Raw genomic sequence first — 24049 nt, 5'->3', positions numbered from 1 at the left:
TTTGTTTATTTATTTATTTTTTTTTTTTGAGACAGAGTCTCGCTTTGTTGCCTAGGCTAGAGTGAGTGCCGCGGTGTCAGCCTAGCTCACAGCAACCTCAAACTCCTGGGCTCAAGCAATCCTTCTGCCTTAGCCGCCCGAGTAGCTGGGACTACAGGCATGCGCCACCATGCCCGGCTAATTTTTTTTTTTATATATATATTAGTTGGCCAATTAATTTCTTTCTATTTATAGTAGAGACGGGTCTCGCTCTTGCTCAGGCTGGTTTTGAACTCCTGACCTTGAGCAATCCGCCCGCCCCGGCCTCCCAGAGAGCTAGGATTACAGGCGTGAGCCACCACGCCCGGCTGTTTATTTATTTTTATCATTTTCATCAATGTCAGGTATTTTTTGAATTGCTAAAATATACAAATGGCTTTGTGCTAAGATGAACATTCGAGAATTTCTTCCTCCAACCATCGATTTCTCCCCCATACACGACCGTTAACCTGGGACTAAATTTATTACATTTCCTTATTTCTCAGTGTGAAAATTTTCTTGTTCCTCCCAGTTTAGATGTTGATATTGCGAATCTCAATTATACAATCTGATCTCCAAATTCTGTCCCTACTAATGGAAATAGTGTAGGATTTCTTACATTTGCATTAATCTGAATGACTACTTTAAAATAGCCATCACAAGTAGCTAAAGGAATTTTTCTTTTCTTTCTTTATTCCAGTTTACTTCCCTAGCCTGCTGTAGCTCAAATGAAGGATGTGACTTGTTCTAGGACTGGTAGAGGCAAGGAGAGATGTGAGAGGATTCTTAGCCATAATTTTTCAAGGGTCAATGAGTGTAGATTGTTCTCTGAAATGAAATGAATCTTCAGGTATTACTATGCATAGACCTTAACACTTTCCTATTACTCTTTTTTGTAAAGAGTATCAAAGGTGGGCTGTTCCCTTACCTAGGGCAAAACTTTTTCACATCTGTTTCCATTTCTTGGGGTTCAACTATAGTGACTGGGAGCTAGGAAAATACCAGTTCTCTTTCTTAGGAATACTATTTGGTTGGGAAAGGAAGGAAGCAAGAAGTTTGTGATTCTGATGGTGAATGTCTGCAGTAATTTTAATGCATTATGATACTGTAGGTATAGTATATGCTAAACAAATTGTATGGACTATGCTAAGAACATAAATCTGATTAGAAAATTCTATGGGAAGTTCTGAAAGGCTGACAAAGTTCTAAAACAACACATTTTTACTCTGAGGACTATATTTTGACAGTTGCAATATTTGCACTAAACTATTTTAATGATTGAACCTGGGGGATAATTCACAAATGTTTGTTTAATGTTTATTTTTGTGTATGCTTAAATGTACATAATAAAATGTTTTATAACCAATTTTATTTATATAACTTTTATTAATTTTTTATTAGTTGGCATATTTAGGATTTCTGATGCTTTACACATTTGTGGTTCTTGTACAAATGGAACGATTACCTTCAGTTCAAGAATGGATTGTTATTGCTTATATTTTTACCTATGCCATTGAGAAAGTCCGTGAGGTATGTCTTTAATTTTTCATACCAGTAACTTACTGTGTACATAGAAGATTTTTTGTTTTATTTTGGGTGTGTATGTGGCTGTATGTGTGTGTTATTCATAATTTCAGTGAGTGACGACATAGAAGTGTAGAAAATGTTTATTTCTGCTATTCTAAAAATAATGGCACAAAAATAGATATCAGTGAGTATGCTATTTACGTTTTGGCCATTATAAATACAATGATTTATTTGTCTCAGAAACATAATCTAGATTTTTACAATTTCCTCAACATTCATATTTATGTTCTCAGCCACTCTTCAAAAAGTATTAAATATAAAACCAGCCAATTGGGTAGGTAAATTATAAAAAGAAATTTATTTTGCTTGTATATTGTACTGCCCACTGCCCACTAAAATGTACTGTATTACCCACTGAATTGTCATTTAGATTTATATCCCTGTGTCTTAAAGTACTCAGCTTAAATTATAAATTTTCTAAGAGCTTGATTTTGAAAAAAAAAATATTTTTCCCCTTAGATAAATAATACACGAGCATAAATACTTCTGAATTGCTTCATGTCTCTGCTTTACATTTATAGAATACAGGAAATTGCAAAAATAACTAGAGAACATTTTACTTCCCACTTAGATATCATAAAAATTTATCTTAATTAACAGCATACTTTTTGCATTAAAAAAAAATTTATCTTATTAAATAGCTTATTATACATTTGAAATCCCTCTGAGTGCTGTGGTCTATATGTTTATGGAATCTGTTGTTTTTACCAACATATTTGAAAAAATTAATTTGTTAAATGATAAAAGCAAATTGCAGAGCATTTTAAAAACTACATATTCATAACAATTCTGCAAGGATTTATGAGATAGTAATAATAGTGGTTGCCTCTAACAGGAAGGGTAATTAATTGGCTAAGGGCAAAGAGTGAGAGAGGCTTTTCAGTATTTATGATACACTTATTTTTGAAGCTGTGAATGTATTACATTCCTTCCAAAAGATATTTCTAAAAATTCTTATATTCAAAAGAGGTATAGGTTTTAAATAAGTTAGATAAATGCCAACTACTTAAACCACTGAGTTATTTACTTTCTGCGAAGAAGGCATCTTTGCTGCATACTACCAGGAGATCCAGGTGTTGCTTCAATTGGAACTAAAACACTTCTGAAAAGTATTTTACTTTCCAGGTCTGGTGAATTATGTTGTAATCTAAGATTTTCAGCTTTTTAGTTGGATGGTCTTGTTTGGGCAGGGTGGGGTTTGTTTGGGCAGGCCATTTATTTATAAAAAGTATCTATCTCTGCTATCTTACTGTTTTGGTGATCAAATGCATCATCAAATGACAAGATAATAGATAAGAAGCATTTTCAAACATTAAAAGATATCTAAATTTTGTGATATAATTGAATGCTGTATATGTTTTAATAGGAAGAAATAGATAACCTTTTTTTGTTTTTGTTTTAAACCTTTAGATCTTTATGTCTGAAGCTGGGAAAATAAACCAGAAGATTAAAGTGTGGTTTAGTGATTACTTCAATATCAGTGATACAATTGCCATAATTTCTTTCTTCATTGGATTTGGACTAAGATTTGGAGCAAAATGGAACTTTGAAAATGCATATGCTAATCATGTTTTTGTGGCTGGAAGATTAATTTACTGTCTTAACATAATATTTTGGTATGTGCGTTTGCTAGATTTTCTAGCTGTAAATCAACAGGCAGGACCTTATGTAATGATGATTGGAAAAATGGTAAGTTGAAAGATATCTGGTAATACTCATGAGCATATTGATAATTTTTTTCTTAAAAATCATAAACATGGATTTTTAACATAGTTTTAGTTGAGCCAATGAATGTTATTTCATGTTTATTTTTCTCATATTACAAACTACCATTCCTTAAGGGTATTTTATTAGCTTTTGAAGAAAAACATTTGATGGGATAAAGTTATAAAAATCATATTTTGTTAATTTGTGTTATCTTGAAATGCTTTAATTTTTAAATGGCACTTACTACTATTTGGCATCAGAATAAAAAATGAAAACTTTCTAGCTCCACTTTTGTATATTTTCATTCATACTGCTACTATCCTAAACCAATCCACCATTATCTGACACCTGCAGGAGTCTAGTAATCTGTTTCCTCACAACCACTGTGACCTATCTTCAGTCTGTATTATAGCTAGAGTGATTATCTGAAAATGCAAATCTGAACATGTCACTTCTCCATCTTAAAACATTTTTTATTGGTTTTTGCATTGCTCCAACAGATTAGTGTACTTAATTAAACCCACAGGACCTGGCCAGTTTGGCTGTTGCCTTCTCTCCTCTCCCCTCCCCTCCCCTCTCTCCCTCCTCTCTCTCCCTCCTCTCTCTCCCTCCTCTCTTCCTCCTCTCCTCTCCCCTCTCTTTTCTCTCCCTTTCCTTTTACTTTCCTTTCCTCTTCTTCCCCTTCCTTCTTTTTCTTTGTCTTTTTTTTTGAGACAGAGTCTCACTCTGTCACCTGGACTAGAGTGCTGAGGCATAATCCTAGCTCACTGCAACCTCAAATTCCTAGGCTCAAGCAATCCTCCTGCCTCAGCCTCCCAAGTAGCTGGGACTACAGGCACGCACCATCATGCCCAGCTAATTTGTTCTATTTTTAGTTGTTTGGCGAATTTCTTTGTATTTATAGTATAGACGAGGTCTCACTCTTGCTCAGGCTGGTCTCGAACTCCTGAGCTCAAACAATCCACCCACCTCAGCCTCCCAGAGTGCTAGGATTACAGGCATGAGCCACTGCACCCGGCTGAATCTAACTATTTTAAACTACGTTCTTATTGGATTATTTATCTTTTCTTCTAGACAATAAACTCCTTAGAGTAGGAACCTTTTCTAGTTTTGGTCACTTTTGTAGTTCTAGTACTTATTATAGTGCCTATCACTAGATTCTCCTTATTAAATATTTGTTGGTTGGGGGGATAAAGCCATTACAAGAAGGAAAAAAAAACCGTAAAGATGCCAGACATTCACTTATTTTGGTAGTTTTATTCTTAAGATGTTTTTCTTATTTTTATATCCTCAGCAACAGACTATAAATTTTAAAAATTATAATTGTTCCCCAAGTAGGTTTTTTTTTTTTTTTGACTGTCACCTGGGCTAGAGTGCCGAGGCATAAGCCTAGCTTGCTGCAACCTCAAATTCCTAGGCTCAAGCAATCCTCCTGCCTCAGCCTCCCAAGTAGCTAGGAGTACAGGTGTGTGCCACCATGCCCTGCTAATTTTTTTTTTTTTTTTTTTTTGTAGAGATGGGTCTCATTCTTGCTCAGGCTGGTCTTGAACTCCTGACCTGAAGGGATCATCCGACCTCGGCCTCCCAGAGTGCTAGGATTACAGGCGTAAGCCACTGCACCCAGCCACCAAGTAGTTTTTACTGTTTATTTTTCACTGCTATGCAAGACAGTACAGCAAGCGTTAGAATGTTTCCTCTGGAGTTTATGAAACTCCTTTACCAATTTTGTAGTTTTTAAAAAAATCTGGGCCGGGCGCTGTGGCTCACGCCTGTAATCCTAGCTCTTGGGAGGCCGAGGCGGGCGGATTGCTCAAGGTCAGGAGTTCAAAACCAGCCTGAGCAAGAGCGAGACCCCGTCTCTACTATAAATAGAAAGAAATTAATTGGCCAACTGATATATATATAAAAATTAGCCGGGCATGGTGGCGCATGCCTGTAGTCCCAGCTACCCGGGAGGCTGAGGCAGAAGGATCACTTGAGCCCAGGAGTTTGAGGTTGCTGTGAGCTAGGCTGACGCCACGGCACTCACTCTAGCCTGGGCAACAAAGGGAGACTCTGTCTCAAAAAAAAAAAAAAAAAAAAAAAAAAAAATCTTATAATGTAACTTGAGGAGTTTGTCCTATATAAAATATTTTTGGAGATAATATGGGATTTTATCAATAAAAGATGATTAAATCAATGTCAATTACTGTTGGTGTTGATTAAATTAATGAGTGGGGATAGAGGGGTTCATGTAAAGGTGACATTCTGTGGAGGCTTTTTTTTTTAAAGCAATGGAATGTGAGCTGTTCTTTGAAAGGTTAGGATAGATGTGAGTAAAAAGGCACAGCCTGACTAGAATTTCACTTATGATAAGGAGGAGTTAGATGGCAGTCAAATTGGATAGACAGATTGTATCCTGGGTTATACAGGACATTGAAAGATGGGCAATCTGAACTTTTTTAGAGGATAAAAATACAGGAAAACCATTGAAGAGCTACCCCCCCCCTCAGATTTAATTTTTCTTTTCCATAAGAGGAATAGCTGGAATTTTTTTGCCCCTACTTAATCATTCTAGAGTGACTCTGCAATGTATGGGTATTGAAAGCAGCTGGTCAGATTGTTCATTAAGATTTTCAGCCTGTGTGGACAGTCTGAAAAAGTTGCACAAGAGTTTCTCATGCTCAACCCTAACTCCCTACACCCATCTTATCCCATTATTAATGTTCTTCATAAGATAATGCTAGCTAAACAAACACCATCTATGGTTTATGTCTTTAGATAACTTTCCCCTCCTGTCTTTACTGATCCATATTATTTTTTAAAAGTTGCATCCAGAATGCCCAATCTTTTTCTGATATAATATGCCCAATACTTTGCTCTTTTCCGTAGGCCTATAACTGAAAAAGCTAAAATATATTGGGCCTACTCTTGCCATGAATTCCTTTGTTTTTTAGGGGTAAAAAGGCAAAATTTATAATAGAGCTATTGCTTTTGTGAAAGTAACTTTTCCTTCCTTATCCTTAAATTTCTATTCATTCTAGAAAATGTTAGCAAATACATACAAACTGTCGGTCAGAGACAATCGCTATTAACAGTTTGATGCATATCCTTCTATCCTTTAAGACATATGTGAATGCATGTGTTATTTGTATCAAACTTCACATGAATATATACTAGTTTTACCAAAATAGACAAATGTATACTGTTTCTCATTTATTTTAAATATTTGTCTCGTTTTTTATAAATATAAACATCTATTAGAGGTTCTGAAACTCCCTTAATCTTAGAAAATCACCATCTTCTAAATTAAATCTATCTTCTGGGCAGTCCCACTAAACTCACAAAGATTATCTTTGTGTCATGAAAATAGGTTTTTAAGTTTTCTAAATATGAAATTGTGTTACTATATTTGCTTTGTCCTACTATAAATTTCCCCTCCAGGAGAATGTGGCTTTTTCCTCCCAGTTAGGCATTACTGGTTCACTATTTGTCCCATCAAGTACTCATTATTTATCCATTTTGTCATTCTTATGGCATTTCAAGGAAGCATGGGGAAGTTAAGATTTTTTGGAAACAATTGGTTTGAGCCTAACCTTTTAGTATGCTAAAAGGCACACCAGCTCTTACTGCTTACCAGATTATTTAGTGACTTAGTGTATCAGGTTAATGTAATGGTAGTGTAAATGGGAGGTACAGGAAGTACTGAAGTGAACAGCCATAATAAAGGTTGGAGATGAGAAAAGTAGAGGGAGCCACAAAAAAGTAGAGCTATCTGGATTTCCATCTGACTCTTACTTCAGATCTGCTTACTTTTCCATCCCAGTAATAGGAAGCTTGAATATTTCATTTTCTTCTTTATTTGTGATTTTCTTTAGAACTATACTTTACCAGTATATTTTTCCCCTTGTTAACCAGTCATTTATCCCATCATTGTCTGTTTTCTGTTAGTGCCATCTTTCCTTTACACCCCTTCAAACCTTTTATAATGATTAATGTTCGAACATTCTTTTCTCTTTGCATATCTTTTATATGCTAAGGGTTACACTAAGCGGGGGCTACAGAGATAAACAAGACATAGTGCAGATCTTTATGGAATTCAACAGTTGCATCTGCAAGACAGACGTGAACAGACAGCTGCTGAAAAATATGACAAACTATTGTGTGAAGACAGAAGAGCCAGTAGCTAATTCTGTCATTATGGTTTTCGCAAAGAATATGGCATTTCAAAAGAGTTTAGAAAATATATAGGATTTTTTTTTCTTGAGCAGGGAATTTCTAACCAGCAGAGACAGCTTTGAAAAGCTTGAAGATATGAAAAAATTTTAAAAAAGAAACATTCCTCACATTTCATATCTTTATTAGAGACCAAACTAATGAAAATTACATGGTAAATGTTAAACTTCTCCTGCTTGTTCTGTATACATTATGCATTCAAACTAAGAATCCTCATTTTAGATATGAGTGAACTGAATATTTTTGATTAGATTAGATAAAGTGTGAGGAAGATTGTCAGGCTTTATGTGAGAAAGTGGGAAATCTATAGATCTCAATGAATCATCAACTATAGACCTTAAATAATTTTAGGTTATTTCACTACAGATTTGGGTTTTATTTTAAATATTTGACTTGGCCTTTTCTTTTTTTTTTTTTTGAGACAGAGTCTCGCTTTGTTGCCCAGGCTAGAGTGAGTGCCATGGCGTCAGCCTAGCTCACAGCAACCTCAAACTCCTGGGCTCGAGCGATCCTTCTGCCTCAGCCTCCCGAGTAGCTGGGACTACAGGCATGCGCTACCATGCCCGGCTAATTTTATATATATATCAGTTGGCCAATTAATTTCTTTCTATTTATAGTAGAGACGGGGTCTCACTCTTGCTCAGGCTGGTCTTGAACTCCTTATCTTGAGCAATCCGCCCGCCTCAGCCTCCCAGAGAGCTAGGATTACAGGCGTGAGCCACCACACCCGGCCTGGCCTTTTCTTAAATACAGATAATTGTTTGTATTCCAGAGTATATCAGATAGCATGATAATGTTTTAAATAATTTTTTTGCCTTTTAAAATCTTTTAACTCAGGATTTTGTTTATTGAAAACATAAATTCTCTTAGTAATCCTCTCAAATGCAATAATAATGCCTGTCAAAATGAAAGCATTATTTGACCATTGTACAAATAAGAAAACTTAAATAAGAATCTTGGGGAGTGTTAGGACTCTGCAAGTCACAAAGATGTAACTATTAATATACAATTAAAAGGGTAACCTACTGGTCCGTGTAACAAAATTTAAAGTAGGATCAAGTCTAATAAACTCTTTATTTGAATTGACATTTTAAGACTCTCAGCTATTTGCACAACTTCTCTTTCTAACTTTATGCCCCCATAAAATTACTTCATTCAGCCTGTACTACTTATCCCCTTAACTTTCATATCCTGCCTTACATTTCTTCTGTCACATGTTCATTTAAAAATATATGAAAATACCATAATTTTTTAGATTGATTTATCATAACAATATTGTTGGTTCACAGTAGATTAAAGTACATATTGTAAATGTAGTCTCTTGATGCACATGGGGTTTTTCTCCTCAGATTAGTAATCGTGGATGAATATTACATATTGCTGGAGTAAGAAAGCATTTGCTTTTTTAGATGTAAATGTGGAGAACCTATATACCTAAATAAGTACATAGGAAATAAAATTTTACTTAATTCTTTGAATTCCTGCATAATTATGTCAAAATTTACATTGTGATTTAACAGTGAAAATTATTTTTCAATGACTTATTAGATTCTAACCCAATTAGGCTGTTTTTCAATTTTACTGAAACTAAAGAGTGAAAAAGTAACTGATTTGGAAAGATATTTGTTACCCAGACATTGCTATCATTTATTTTTTCAACACCCATGCTAATAATTTAGTTTGTTGTTTTGTTTGGCTCCTTGGAGGTTTTCACATCCCAGGACACGGTACTGTGGTAGGGTTCAGGATAGGTGGGAAATATTCCTTTTTTTGTGAAGTGGGCAAAGGAAAATTATCAAAGGCAAGATGGGAAAGAAAGTCTGTGCCCTCCATGATAAAACAGAGAAGCTTTAAGAAAGATCACTTACGGGCCAGGCACAGTGGCTCACACCTGTAATCCTAGCTCTCTGGGAGGCCGAAGCGGGAGGATCGCTCAAGGTCAGGAGTTCAAAACCACCCTGAGCAAGAGCAAGACCCGTCTCTACTAAAAATAGAAAGAAATTAATTGGGCAACTAAAAAAATATATATAGAAAAAATTAGCTGGGCATGGTGGTGTGTGCCTGTAGTCCCAGCTATTCGGGAGGCTGAGGCAGGAGGATCACCTGAGCCCAGGAGTTTGAGGTTGCTGTGAGCTAGGCTGACGCCACGGCACTCTAGCCCAGGCAACAGAGTGAGACTTTGTCTCAAAAAAAAAAAAAAAAAATCACTTATGGAAATTGATTCCCTGTCTGCCCATGTGTCTATACTTTTTAGAAATCTTCATGTATCCGAGAGGTAGGCAGACTCCAGTTTGAACCAGTGATAATAGTTCATTATATAGATAAAGATGCACATGATTTGCCTAGCTTCATAGATCAGTTTTTAAATATACTTTTGACGTGAAGGTTCTATAATGATGAGATTTTTCTGAATGCTATTAGGAATAAAAAGAATGGCCAGGTACAGTGGCTAATGTCTGTAATCCCAGCACTTTGGGAGGCCAGGGTGGGAAGGTCACTTGAGGCCAGGAATGCAAGACTGCTAGCATGGGCAACATAAGGAGACCCTGTCTCTACCAAAAAGAAAAAAGCCGGCTGTGGTGCTATACACCTGTAGTCCTAGCTTCTTGGGAGGCTAAGGCAGGAGAATCTCTTGAGCCCAGAAGATCGAGGTTACAGTGAGCTATGATCATGTCACTGTACTCTAGCCTGGGTGACAGCAAGATCCTATCTCTAAGAAAAAAAAGGAAAAAAAGAATAAAGGAATAAAAAGAAACTCAAAATATTCTATTTATTTATTAGAAACATTTTAAGGTGAAAATTTGTCATAGTGTTTAAATTTCCTTGTATTTTAGCAATGTTATTTTTTGTTTTAACAGGTGGCCAATATGTTCTACATTGTAGTGATTATGGCTCTCGTATTACTTAGTTTTGGTGTTCCCAGAAAAGCAATACTTTATCCTCATGAAGCACCATCTTGGACTCTTGCTAAAGATATAGTTTTTCATCCATACTGGATGATTTTTGGTGAAGTTTATGCATATGAAATTGATGGTAAGGATTTTATGTTAACAAATTCATCTTTTGGTTATTTTGTGTTTTAAAGTCAGTATACTTCACTGTAATATTGCATTGTTTTCAGAAGTCAAACTATTACCAAGCTAAGGCCCCCACAAAAGCATTGGTTAACTCAAGAGGAAACATAAAAAGAAATTGAAAAAAAAGCATTTTAGAATTTTCTTAGCTACAAGTAATGGAAATCAGTTCTAAATTGGCTTACTCAATAAAGACATTTATTACCTCATATAATGAAGTTCAGAGGTAGAGTGGTCTTTAGAGTTGGTTAATTAATAGCTAAGGACCCTTGTTCTTTTTCATCCCACTACTCTGTAGTCATGGTATCTGATTCATACAGGTGTCCCTTATAATTATAAGACTGTCACTAGCAACAGGAGGAAAGAGACACTTTATCTACAGTTCTCTTCAGAGGAAAAAAGTTCCTTTTACAGAAATCCCCTGTTGAACCTGTCCTTTCATCTCATTAGCTCAAGTTGGCTTCAGCTTGCCTCTCTCTAAATGGTTACAGGCAAGGGGGACGGGATTACTATGATTAGCTTAGACCAATCAGGATGGATTGAATATTGAGGAATCAGACACACAATGTTAATGACAAAGATAATGATCCTGTGTGAATCTTGAAAGGTTTACAGCGTGTTGAATTTTCAGGGAATGACAGGTTGTCAGAGTTGCTATAGAAATTTGTAAGCACCTTCTCTGGATAAGCTAATCAATAGATAACTCCCACCTACTCAACCCTGTTTGTAAAGAGAATATTAAGTCAGTTGCACAGTTTTGAAACAATTGACATTTTGAATCTTACATAGTCTTAGTTAATGTACCTGAATAACTTGTGAATATAGACCATGCCGTCACCTTTCGGAGATATTCTTCTACTGACCTCAATATCTGAGTTACAGAATCTTTATTTTGTTGGTTCTCTCTTACTCTTTCTTCTTTCTTCACTCTTCCATTCCCACCGTGTTGCTGCCTCCCCACCTATTTATGAGTGATAAGGTCAAGGGCTGTCCATAAAGTGAGATTTTAGTTTGGTTGGTGGGTGGCCACACAGAAGATTGTGGTCATGAGTTGTTCTCAGATTGTGGTTAAAATAGTGATGTTTTACCAGCCTGGTCAGATTTTGTGTTTATTGGCTTCCTGGTCAGTGTCACGTCCAGGTTTTCATTGTCTACTGTTTTTCTTTTTTTTTTTTTTTTTTTTTTTTTTGAGACAGAGTCTCGCTTGTTGACCAGGCTAGAGTGAGTGCCGTGGCGTCAGCCTAGCTCACAGCAACCTCAAACTCCTGGGCTCAAGCAATCCTTCTGCCTCAGCCTCCCGAGTAGCTGGGACTACAGGCATGTGCCACCATGCCCGGCTAATTTTATATATATACTAGTTGGCCAATTAATTTCTTTCTATTTATAGTAGAGACGGGGTCTTGCTCTTGCTCAGGCTGGTTTCGAACTCCTGACCTTGAGCAATCCGCCCGCCTCAGCCTCCCAGAGTGCTAGGATTACAGGCGTGAGCCACCGCGCCTGGCTTGTCTACTGTTTTTCTCATGATGTGGCTCTAGTTGTCTAGTTGTTACAAAGCATTGGATATAGTTTTTTAGTTTCCTATGTTCTCTTTTTTGGGTATTTGCTTCCACAAACTAATCTGAATAGAATGGAAATAGATTCATAAGATTATTTAAGGGTAAAAGGACCTTACCATCAATTTGTCTGTAAAACCAGTTAAAGCAACAATATAGCCATTATGAGAATTTCAATGGTGTATATATTTTAAAACAATTACCAAACACAAAGTGCTAAGTGTATTATAAGTATTTATATAGAGTATCTCACTAATTCATGAATATTTAATTCTAATCGTTGCCCTACCCAAGTTAGTTTTACTTTATTCCTTTATGACTGTGGTGGATATTAAAGCCTCTTCCCTTCTTTATTTGTATTCTGTGTTCTGGCTTTAGGAATGGTCTTAATGTCGGGGTAATGAAAAGCAAGGAATTCACATCTAATCTCTGTATAATTGAGAGGCACTTCAATCTAGATACTCTTTCAGCCTTCTTTTGTGACATAATATAAGCTCAGTAATGTTTGTAAATTTACAGGGTTTGCTGTGACTTTTGGGGTTCAGATATTTTTATTACGGAAATATTATAGTATGACTGATCCAGAAATTTTACCCTTCTAAATGCTCCTCAGGTTAAGTCCTGCCTCGAAGGGTAAACAAACACCTACATATACTTCCCTTGTCTGAAATAGAGTGATAGAACAGATAGCACCCATCATTCCTCACAAAATCCTTTGTGTTAGAATACTTTTAAGCTGGAGTTCCTATGGCTGCCTGTCCAGAGGCTTTTACTGGAATCTGTGAAACAGATTTATAAATAATAAAAACAGATTAATAAATAATAAACAGATTAATAGCAGTTACTGGTGAATTACTATAAATTTTTTTTTTTCTTCCTAAAGTGTGTGAAAAGGATTCCCCTCTTACTAATATCTGTGGTCCTGGGACGTGGTTGACTCCATTTCTTCAAGCAGTCTACCTCTTTGTACAGTATATCATTATGGTTAATCTCCTTATTGCGTTTTTCAAGTAAGAATTTTATTCAATTGCTTATTATAATGAGATCAAGGAATATTTATAATTCTATTCATTTTGCAGGAAATATATACAGAATTTAAAATCTAAAAATTTATCAAGGCTTAAATTACTAAAATTATAGTTGAAAAATTACAAATAAGAAGACATGCTTTTTCAAATCAAATGAGTTCTAAATTTTAGGCTTTATTGTCTTTCAACATGCAGTTTTAAAATAAAGTTTATCTGGGATTTCCCCTATGTTGTAAGAGAATAAACATTTGGTTTAGAAAACAGGCAAATAGAAAACTCATCAATAATCCCACTTTTACTATTTTGTTATATGTCTTTCTATAATTTTTATGAGTGTAAACCATTTTTACAAAAAATAATATCCTTATATTTTATGGACTGTTTTTAAAACATCATGAACATTACCCCAAATCAATAAATACGCCTCTCCAATCTTTTTTTGAGACAGTCTCTCTCTGTTGCCCCAGCTAGAGTGCAATAGTATCATCATAGCTCACTGCAACCTCAAACTCCTGGGCTCAAGCAGTCCTCCTGCTTCAGCCTCCCAATATGGCTACCTAATACTCCATGAGACCATAGTTTTTCAGGCCAATATGTCAATATTGCTCAATTAGATTCTAATTTTTACTCCCAGACACCACATTGTTGTGACTAAATCTTTGAACAATACTTAAGTATTTCCTTAAAATGTTTTCCTAATGTAGAATTGTTTGCTATATGTACTTTTAGGGCTTTTTTGCATTTAACTCAAAATAGGCCTGCCTACAACCCCCCTGCCTACACTAGGTATTTTTTTTAATGGCTGCCAATTTGATAGTACATAAAAGGAGTTTGTTTATATTTGCACTTATTCTCTTGTTACTAATATTGACTGTTTTGTTATGTTTTACTCATTTATATATAACTTTTAATTTATAAGATCATTTTTTTCTGCCCATTTTGGGGGGAAGTTGTGATTAAGGTCTTCAACAATATCAACTTTTTTGCCTTATACTTTTTTTTTTTTGAGGCAGTCGTACTCTGTTCCCTGGGCTAGAATGCTGTGGCATCAGCCTAGCTCACAGCAACCTCAAACTCCTGGGCTTAAGCGATCCCCCTGCCTCAGCCTCCCAAGTAGCTGGGACTACAGGCATGCGCCACCATGCCCAGCTAATATTTTCTATATGTTTTTAGTTGTCCAATTAATTTCTTTCTATTTTTAGTAGAGACAGCATCTTGCTCTTGCTCAGGCTGGTTTCGAACTCCTCACCTTGAGTGATCCACCCGCCTCGGCCTCCCAGAGTGCTAGGATTACAGGCGTGAGCCACCGTGCCTGGCCTTGCCTTATACTTCTTGCATGTATTTTTTTTCAGTTCCCCTTTGCTTTTAGTCTTATTTATGGAAGGGTTCTCTTTTGATCCTTAGTACAGAATTCAATAAAATCTTTAGTATTTAAAACTTTAAGATATGATTAGCTAAGTTTGTTTTTTATTTATTGTTCTAGCAATGTGTATTTACAAGTGAAGGCAATTTCCAATATTGTATGGAAGTACCAGCGTTACCATTTTATCATGGCTTATCATGAGAAACCAGTTCTGCCTCCTCCACTTATCATTCTTAGCCATATAGTTTCTCTGTTTTGTTGCATATGTAAAAGAAGAAAGAAAGATAAGACTTCCAATGGACCAAGTAAGTAAAATATATCAAGGCAAATGTTATCATTTTATCACTTCTCAGTATTAAACTTCAGACTGTGTATTGATTTTATTCAGAAGATTTAGTTGGTTAATGTTATTATAAAGGCTTTTTTTAAATTTCCCTAAACATAAGGGAATTTTTTTTTATTTTTGAGACAGAGTCTCGCTCTGTTGCTCTGGCTAGAATGTGGTGGCATCATCATAGCTTGCTACAGCTGCCAGCTCCTGGGTTCAAGCAATCCTCTTGCCTCTGCCTCCTGAGTAGCTGGGACTACAGGCACACGCCACCATGCCTGGCTAATTTTTCTATTTTCAGTAGAGACGAGGTGTTGTTCTTGCTCAGGCTGCTTTCCATCTCCCCACCTCAAGTGATCCTCCTGCCTCAGCTTCCTGGAGTGCTAGAATTACGGCATGGCCCATAAAGGAATTTTTAAGTGTAATATGATATCAATAAAAGTAGATTTAGCTGGGCACAGTGGCTCACACCTGTAATCCTAGCACTCTGGGAGGCCAAGGCGGGCGGATTGCTCGAGGTCAGGAGTTCAAAACCAGCCTGAGCAAGAGCGAGACCCTATCTCTACTATAAATAGAAAGAAATTAATTGGCCAACTAATACATATAGAAAAGATTAGCCGGGCATGGTGGTGCATGCCTGTAGTCCCAGCTACTCGGGAGGCTGAGGCAGGAGGATTGCTTGAGCCCAGGAGTTTGAGGTTGCTGTGAGCTAGGCTGATGCTATGGCACTCACTCTAGCCTGGGCAACAAAGTTAGACTCTATCTCAAAAAAAAAAAAAAGAAAAGTAGATTTAGTATTAAACATCTTTTTGGGAATGGCATCTCAGTTTGTCTTTGTTAAAATGGTAACTCTTTTTGCCATCATACAAACCAGTTTTGCTACTCTGTAAACGATAACAGTTTTAGTATATTCTGTATACTACATGAGATTAATCACCATGTCAAGTTGTGCTTAAAATTTTACAGTGGCTTTCTGTTCTACCAAATAAGTTCTTAAATTCCTCTGACCAGATATGTGAGAGAGAAGTATGAGAGAGATGGGGAGGACTATTGTTTAGGGAAAGGAAACTAGAAGAGGAGAAAATACAGGAAAGTATTCTGTTGACATCGCACTGTGAGTGGAAAAAACAAAGATACTTCACTAGTGCTTTAGAAGCAAAACAGTAAAAAGTAAAAAAGTTCAGATGATGATGGGTATTGTCTTACATACCCTGAGTAATTCATAAGATGTATGAGCTAAAGTTTAATAGCTTGTTAGCTCTTTATTGATTTTTTTCCTTTCCCTGCCTTAGAACTTTTCCTAACAGAAGAAGATCAAAAGAAACTTCATGATTTTGAAGAGCTTTGTGTTGAGATGTATTTTAATGAAAAAGATGACAAATTCCATTCTGGGAGTGAAGAGAGAATCCGTGTCACTTTTGAAAGGTTCTGAAGCCCTTTAGTTAAAGCTGATTATATGTCAAAATGGGAGCTCTTAATTATGTCTCTTATACATGGTCATTGTTCAATTTGTTTTGTAAAATGAATAAGTTTAGTAATAGTTTTACATTATATATTGGGAAGACAGTTTAAGTCTTCTAATATTTTGTGTAAGTCAGTCTTTTATTTTTTTACCCTAGTTACAGAAGATAAAAGAGTTAATGTTCTTTACTATTTGGGAGGAGAAAAGTAAAACTATCCTCACTATTTTAAAGCATTTCTTTCCTTCCATTGGCTTTGCTACATTCTGGAAGCATATGGTGTTTGTGTAGTTACAAAGTAAGGGTAATAGAGGTAGTTCTTTGTATATGTAGCTATATACACATTTTTGTGTTACTTTGATGTGGGGAAATAAGAATAAATAACCTGTGAAACCAAAGTGTTTTTTGAAATCTTACATTTTAGTATGATAGGATTATTACTGGATCATTTTTAAACATAAGGTATGCTTCATGTAAATAAATAACCATACCTTATTTTATATCTTCTCTTGTTTGAGTGCATGTAAAATTTTTCTCTTCTTACCATTATTATTTGAGACTACAAAAAAAGAATTTCTACTTGAATTTTTAATGTTTATAAAAAGCCTATTTCTCCCCTACAGAGTGGAGCAGATGTGCATTCAGATTAAAGAAGTTGGAGATCGTGTCAACTATATAAAAAGATCATTACAGTCATTAGATTCTCAAATTGGCCATTTGCAAGATCTTTCTGCCCTCACTGTAGATACATTAAAAACACTCACTGCCCAGAAAGCTTCAGAAGCTAGCAAAGTTCACAATGAAATCACACGAGAATTGAGCATATCCAAACATTTGGCTCAAAACCTTATTGATGATGGTCCTGTAAGACCTTCTGTATGGAAAAAGCATAATGTTGTAAATACACTTAGCTCCTCTCTTCCTCAAGGTGAACTTGAAAGTAATAATCCTTTTCTTTGTAATATTTTTATGAAAGAAGACAAAGATCCCCAAAGTAACATGTTTGTTCAAGATTTATCTATAATACCCCAGAGAAAAGAATTTAATTTTCCAGAGGCTGGTTCCTCTTCTGGTGCCTTATCCCCAAGTGCTATTTCTCGTCCAGAACTGCGACAGAGACTACATGGGGTAGAACTCTTAAAAATATTTGATAAAAGTAAAAAATTAGGCAGTTCATCTAATAGCATACCACATCTATCATCCCCACCAAACAAATTTTTTGTTAGTACACCATCCCAGCCAAGTTGTAAAAGCCACTTGGAAACTGTAACCAAAGATCAAGAAACTGTGTGTTCTAAAGCTGCAGAAGGAGATAATATAGAATTTGGCGCATTTGTAGGTAAGTTTGACAACCTGGTACTTATTTTTATGTCAATATTATTTACTTCTCACCTTAGAAATAAAAATTATCACCTTAGAAAGAAAAATAATTAGTAAGAACATGTACTGTGTTACAAGTGGACTTATAGCATCTACTTCATAGAGTATAGTTCTAAGTATTTGTTTTTTGATCTTGATCTTGACATGGAAGTTCTAAAATTTTTTAAAGGAATCAAATATGGGGGAAATAGATTGAATTGGGCTGGAAGAGTTGTGTTGGCACATACCTCTTTAATGCAGTTTACTATCATAACAATTGTATGGGAACTTATTTGGGCTCTGTCTATTGAATATGAGTATCTTGAATTGAATTTGATCAACTCCTATTGAAAGAACCTTGAGTGATTCTTAAGTGTTAGGTACTTGGAGAACATAGGAAGGTATAGGCAAGGTTAGAGACAACTGGCAAAGGGCAGTGCCTTATATATAGAATGACAATATAATTTTTATCCAAACCAGGACACTTTGAGAGCGAATGATACACTACTCATAATTACATTAGGACAATAGGAATTCCAGGAATACTCTTGGAAAATACATATTTATGGTCTACCCACTTATATATCTGGAGAGAGGAGTATTGAAGAAATAAATTATATATTTATTTATTTTGAGACAGTCTCACTCTGTTGCCTGGGGTAGAGTGCCATGGCATCAGCCTAGTTCACAGCAACCTCACACTCCTGGGCTCAAGAGATTCTCCTGCCTCAGCCTCCTGAGTAGCTGGGAATGTAGGCATGCACCACCATGCCCAGCTAATTTTTCTGTTTTTTTAATAACTCAGCTAATTTTTTGTAATTTTTGTAGAGATGGGGTCTGACTCTTGCTCAGGCTGGTCTCAAACTCCTGAGCCATCCTTCCATCTCAGCCTCCTAGAGTGCTAGGATTACAGGTGTTAGCCACCATGCCTGGCCCTGATTTATTCTTCTACCTATGATAGCTTAAATAAGAACAGAAATAAATATTTATTTTCACAATAACACGTGATTGACCTTAGGGAAAACTCTTTTAAGTCAAAGAAGTAATGAAGGAGAAGTCAAATTATAGTGAAATAAAGTACAATGGGAGGAGAGAATGTAATGGGAATAACTGGGTCTGACTCTTTGAAAATATTGGCAATGAAGGCAAACAGAAAGAAATAACTAATATTGTGATTTTTTTGTTTTGAGTGTTTTATTTGTTTTTAGTGGTGATAGAGACTGAAGCATATTTAAATGCTTACAATATGCCATGTGGAAGAAATAGGTGAAAAGGGAAAGCTTTATAAGGCTAGCTAACTAGCCTTTAGCCAAATCCCTATTTGGGAGAATGGTGTTCTAATAGTCTCCTGTTAGAATATTTAACAAAGAATTCTCAGCAACAATTTGGGTTGCATGTGAGCATACCCAGAATGTTCTGAAGTATAAATGAGGTGGTTTGCTGCTTTTGGTTTGAATTTTTTCATTTTTCCTAACCTTGGTTTTTTTTTTTTTTTTTTGGTGGGAAATAGAGTCTCACTCTGTTGGCCTGGCTAGAGTGCAGTGGTGTCATTGTAGCTCTCTACAACCTCAAATTCCTGGGCTCACGTGATCTTCCCACCTCAATCTCCTAAGTAGTTGGGATTACAGGTGTGGGCCACGATGCCCAGATAATTATTTTTCTAGTTTTAGTGGAGACAGGGTCTCACTCTTGCTCGGGCTTGTCGCCAACTCCTGAGCTCAAACATTTCTCCTGCTTCAGCCTCCCAGAGTGCTAGGATTACAGGCATGATCCATTGCACCCAGCCCCTAATTTGTCTTTAACGCATTTGTTCTTACCTTCCCAGTCTAGAAATTTACCTAGTCATGGAACATGGATAGAGATTGTTCAGAGAATATGTTAAGAAGCCCGTGTATAATCTCTACATTAGGCCATCCTAGCAAGTTATCTAGGCATGCTGATATCTACTGCTAGACTATGTGGAATATACTGTAGATATATAGATATATAACTTTTCCTATATAAAATCTTTTAGAGACAAGGTCTTGTTCTGTGTCCCAGGCTGGAGTGCAGTGGCATGAACACAGCCCACTACAACCTTGAACTTCTGAGCTCAAGCAGTCCTCCTGCCTTAGCCTCCCAAAGTGCTAGGATTACATGCATGTGCCACTGTGCCTGGCCTGGCCTAAATTTATTTTTAAAAATACATTTTAGCTTATTTATTAATGTATTTGTTACCAGTGGGGTGATAAATATACATATATGTGTACATAATGCTTTTATATTTTATTAATTAAAATAGTTGTTCCAGCCGGGCGCTGTGGCTCACGCCTGTAATCCTAGCTCTTGGGAGGCCGAGGCGGGCGGATTGCTCAAGGTCAGGAGTTCAAAACCAGCCTGAGCAAGAGCGAGACCCCGTCTCTACTATAAATAGAAAGAAATTAATTGGCCAACTGATATATATATATAAAATTAGCCGGGCATAGTGGCGCATGCCTGTAATCCCAGCTACTCGGGAGGCTGAGGCAGAAGGATCACTCGAGCCCAGGAGTTTGAGGTTGCTGTGAGCTAGGCTGACGCCACGGCACTCACTCTAGCCTGGACAACAAAGCGAGACTCTGTCTCAAAAAAAAAAAAAAAAATAGTTGTTCCTCCTTTTTCAAGCTATGCATTTGTATCATGTATTGGATTCACTTGTAAGGCCTTTAGCTTTTGCTTTTACTGTAAGCTGAATTACTGATCTTCACCAACTTCTTGTAAAATATTTTCTGTTTTATTTATCAGAAGAGATTAAGGAGAGTGCAGAGCCATCAAAACCACTTGAAAGACAACGTGTAAATCACATGCTTTTATAAACTTTAACTGATGCCATTATTTTGATAGATAAGGAAAACCAAAAATTTTTCATTACTGTCTTTTTGTTTGTTTCTGTTAAAGGACACAGAGATAGCATGGATATACAGAGGTTTAAACAAACTTCAAACAAAATAAAAGAAATACTGTCTGTAAGTAAATCCTTATTATAACAGTACAATGAGTTTTATTTCACTGATTTGGTTAATTTAGTTTAAAATCAGACTAAACATTTTCTAGGAAAAATGTAGTTTTAGCAGAAACCATCATCAACATAATACCAAATATTTGAAGCTGTTTCCAATTTGAAAAAAGAAACGAGGAACATGAAAAAATGTACAGCTAGCTTGCATTTTTTATTAACTGAAAAAAATCACTTATTTAGCATTTCTCTTTGTAAAAATGCTTCTTCCTATATATTTTCCATTTACCAAATATTTACTGAGCTCAACTCTTTTCCTAGGTCCAAAAGTTTATTAGATATTAGAACATGATTCTGACTCTTCAGGAGCCTGTCAGGTCTGGCAGTAAAAAGCCATGTGAAAGTGCAAGATATTCAATAAATGTTTGTTAAATAATTTTTAAAATATATAGAACTATGGCTCACGCCTGTAATCCTAGCTGTCTGGGAGGCCGAGGCGGGTGGATCGTTTGTGCTCAGGAGTTCGAAACCAGCCTGAGCAAGAGTGAGACCCTGTCTCTACTATAAATAGAAAGAAATTAATTGGCCAACTAATACATATAGAAAAAATAAATAAATAAAATATACAGAACTGGCAAAAATAGTATGTCTCCTGCCTGAAAATTAGTTTTTATTTCTTAAATATTGCTTTCATAAATTACCTGTGGCTATTTAGAGCCTTACGGGTAATAATTTAGAGCCACACCAAGATAATTAAGAGGACTTACATTGTAGAAATAATCAAGTGACAAATATAATGTAAACAAGAGTTTTCCTAAACCTAAAACCAAGGTAATAATAATGACTTATGAAGAGTTTCTGAGAATGATTGCTTATCATATGATCTAAAGTTAATCTTGTAATTGTTGTCAGGCCATATTACTTACTACCCTATGTATAAAAGACAGACTTAAATGCATTTTGATATTTATACTACTAACATTTATATTTTTAATTGCATATATTTTGATTAAAGTGTTGTATTAAATTGACTAACTTAGTTTAATGTCTATTAACTAGTTATAGTTGGAATTTGGTGATTATATGCAAATTGAGACATAATGATTACAGGGTTTTGTTTTGTTTTGTTTTGTGGCAGAGTCTCACTCTGTTGCCTGTGCTAGAGTGTTATGGCGTCAGCCTAGCTCACAGCAATCTCAGGCTACTGGGCTCAACCAATCCTTCTGCCTCAGCCTCCAGGGTAGCTGGGACTGCCGGCATGTGCCACCATGCCCGGCTAATTTTTTTTTTTCTATGTATTTTTAGTTGGTCAATTAATTTCTTTCTATTTTTAGTAGAGATAGGATCTCACTCTTGCTCAGGCTGGTTTCTAACTCCTGACCTTGAGCAATCCACCCACCCTGGCCTCCCAGGGTGCTAGGATTATAGGCGTGAGCCACCACGCCTGCCTGTTTTGTTTTCTTTAATAAGAAAGTTAAGTTTGAAAATAGTTGCATGATTTTCTTACCGCAAATGATATAAGAAACACAATTACGGAGTATACAGAGATATCTAAATATGAGGTAAAGTCACTTTTTAGTATATGCAGGAGTCAGAAAGTCAGCTTAAAATATACATATGCTTTTAGATGGAGGAAATAGATACAGGTTCAGTGGACCTGTCATCCCTGTAAGACCATAATTTGCAGTGTTTTCTAACCATTTTAATTGTGGCATACCTGACTTAGGAGAGAGCAAAATAAATTGGTTGAGTGCAATTAGTTAGTCTTAGCTGATATGTGATAATGAAAATAGAAAGAAAGGAATTAGAAAAAGTGATAAGAACAACAGACTGCTTTCTGCCAAAGTTGATTTTTATAATTATTGTAATGTGAGCCATGGTATATCTATATTCCATATAGGGTTTTTCTTGAATAGGTTTTAAATGAAATGGATTTTTATAGGTAAATGAAACATTCTCTGGACCTTTGTAAGTTTTAGTAAAGCTGTTTATCATCTAGAATTATATAAACTTAATAAAACTTATTATCACATTTTCTTTTTCCTATATGCAAATTATTATTGCATTACCACATTCTAGTGGAATCATTTCACTGTTGTGAAGGATTTGATATATGTAAGAAATTAAGTTTAGGATAAATGGATATTTTTCTTGGTAAAAGGTAAAGCATCAAGGTTTTCCCACAGATTTCACCTTTTAACAGTGAACTTAAAAGAGGAATGTGCCTGCATGTACTACTAGTCCTCTAGAAATAAGTATGTTTAAAGTAAAGCAACTTGAAACTCTACACAGGGCTTGTTTTCCAAAGAAGAAGTATTGTTTAGAGGAGCAAAATTATAAGCCCTACCCATATGTGCTGTAAAACTGTTTTGAAAAGTGAGGGTTGTGAATAGAAATGTAGTGCTTGAGTCACAATCTACTTAAAACTTGTAACAAATACAGATAAGTTAAAAAGTTGGGGGGGGGAAAGGAACGTGCTAGAAATTTTTAAGTGGGCAAGTAACTTCCTATTAAAAACAAGAAATTGCAAGTGTTTGTGAGTGAGCAGAAAAGTAGTGGCTATGTTTTCAATTAAATAATTTTGAATAATTTATTTAGAGGAGAATAATTCAAACTGTAATAAGTAAAAATTATGAGCTCTAGCTGATCATGGTCAGAGACTCTGAAATTTTGAACTTTTGTAGGTTATATACCCCTTTGAAAATCTAATGAAAACTACAGAGGCCAGGTGCAGTGGCTCATGCCTGTAATCCTAGCACTCTGGGAGGCCAAAGCAGGAGGATCAGTTGAGCTTAGGAGTTCGAGACCAACCTGAGCAAGAGCAAGACCCCATCTCTACTAAAAATAGAAAAAATTAGCCAGATGTGGTGGTGTGTGCCTGTAGTCTCAGTTACCTGGGAGACTGAGATAGAAAGATCGCTTGAGCCCAGGACTTTGAGGTTGCAGTGAGCTATGATGATGACACCACTGCACTCTACCCAGGATAACAGAGTGAGACTCTCGTCTCAAGAAAAAAGAAAAAAACAACCAAAAACAAAAACTACAGACTCTCTTCCTAGAAAAATGTACATAGGCAAAATTTTTCTATTGAGATAGATTTTCACAAATTCCTTGAAACCCGTCCATCAGTCTCAGGTTAGAATTCCTGTCTTAGATAGTTCTATGAAATCGATATGCATCAAAGAGTATACCAAGGAAAGTACTTAAAGCAAACAAGGAATAGCCAGAACTGGTTCCAGGAGACTGAACTAAAATCAGATGGGAAACTAGAATCTGTTTTGTGACTGCAGGAAAAGGGTCAGCATGGCTATATAATCAGCTGTAATGTGAAGAGCATGGAGCATCACAGCCAGAAAAGCTTAATTCCTTGAGGTGTAAGTTAA

General features: G+C 35.9%; 1 protein-coding gene across 2 annotated transcripts in view; it reads left to right on the top strand.

Annotated features, from left to right (window-relative positions):
• The window catches only part of TRPM7 (transient receptor potential cation channel subfamily M member 7), a 105351-nt gene that overhangs the window by 58543 nt on the left and 22759 nt on the right, over window positions 1–24049 (top strand). For both annotated transcript variants that reach the window (XM_076004361.1, XM_076004362.1), the window contains exons 20-27: window positions 1420–1548; window positions 3016–3294; window positions 10386–10560; window positions 13038–13164; window positions 14666–14850; window positions 16166–16298; window positions 16957–17672; window positions 20609–20676. In XM_076004361.1, coding sequence (XP_075860476.1) covers window positions 1420–1548; window positions 3016–3294; window positions 10386–10560; window positions 13038–13164; window positions 14666–14850; window positions 16166–16298; window positions 16957–17672; window positions 20609–20676 — 1812 coding nt within the window. The remainder of the gene's footprint in view (window positions 1–1419; window positions 1549–3015; window positions 3295–10385; window positions 10561–13037; window positions 13165–14665; window positions 14851–16165; window positions 16299–16956; window positions 17673–20608; window positions 20677–24049) is intronic.

Source organism: Microcebus murinus, chromosome 6, assembly GCF_040939455.1.
Source record: "Microcebus murinus isolate Inina chromosome 6, M.murinus_Inina_mat1.0, whole genome shotgun sequence".
Lineage (NCBI taxonomy): Eukaryota > Metazoa > Chordata > Mammalia > Primates > Cheirogaleidae > Microcebus > Microcebus murinus.
Note: the sequence above shows the minus strand (reverse complement) of the source record. Positions and strands in the feature narration are given on the sequence as shown.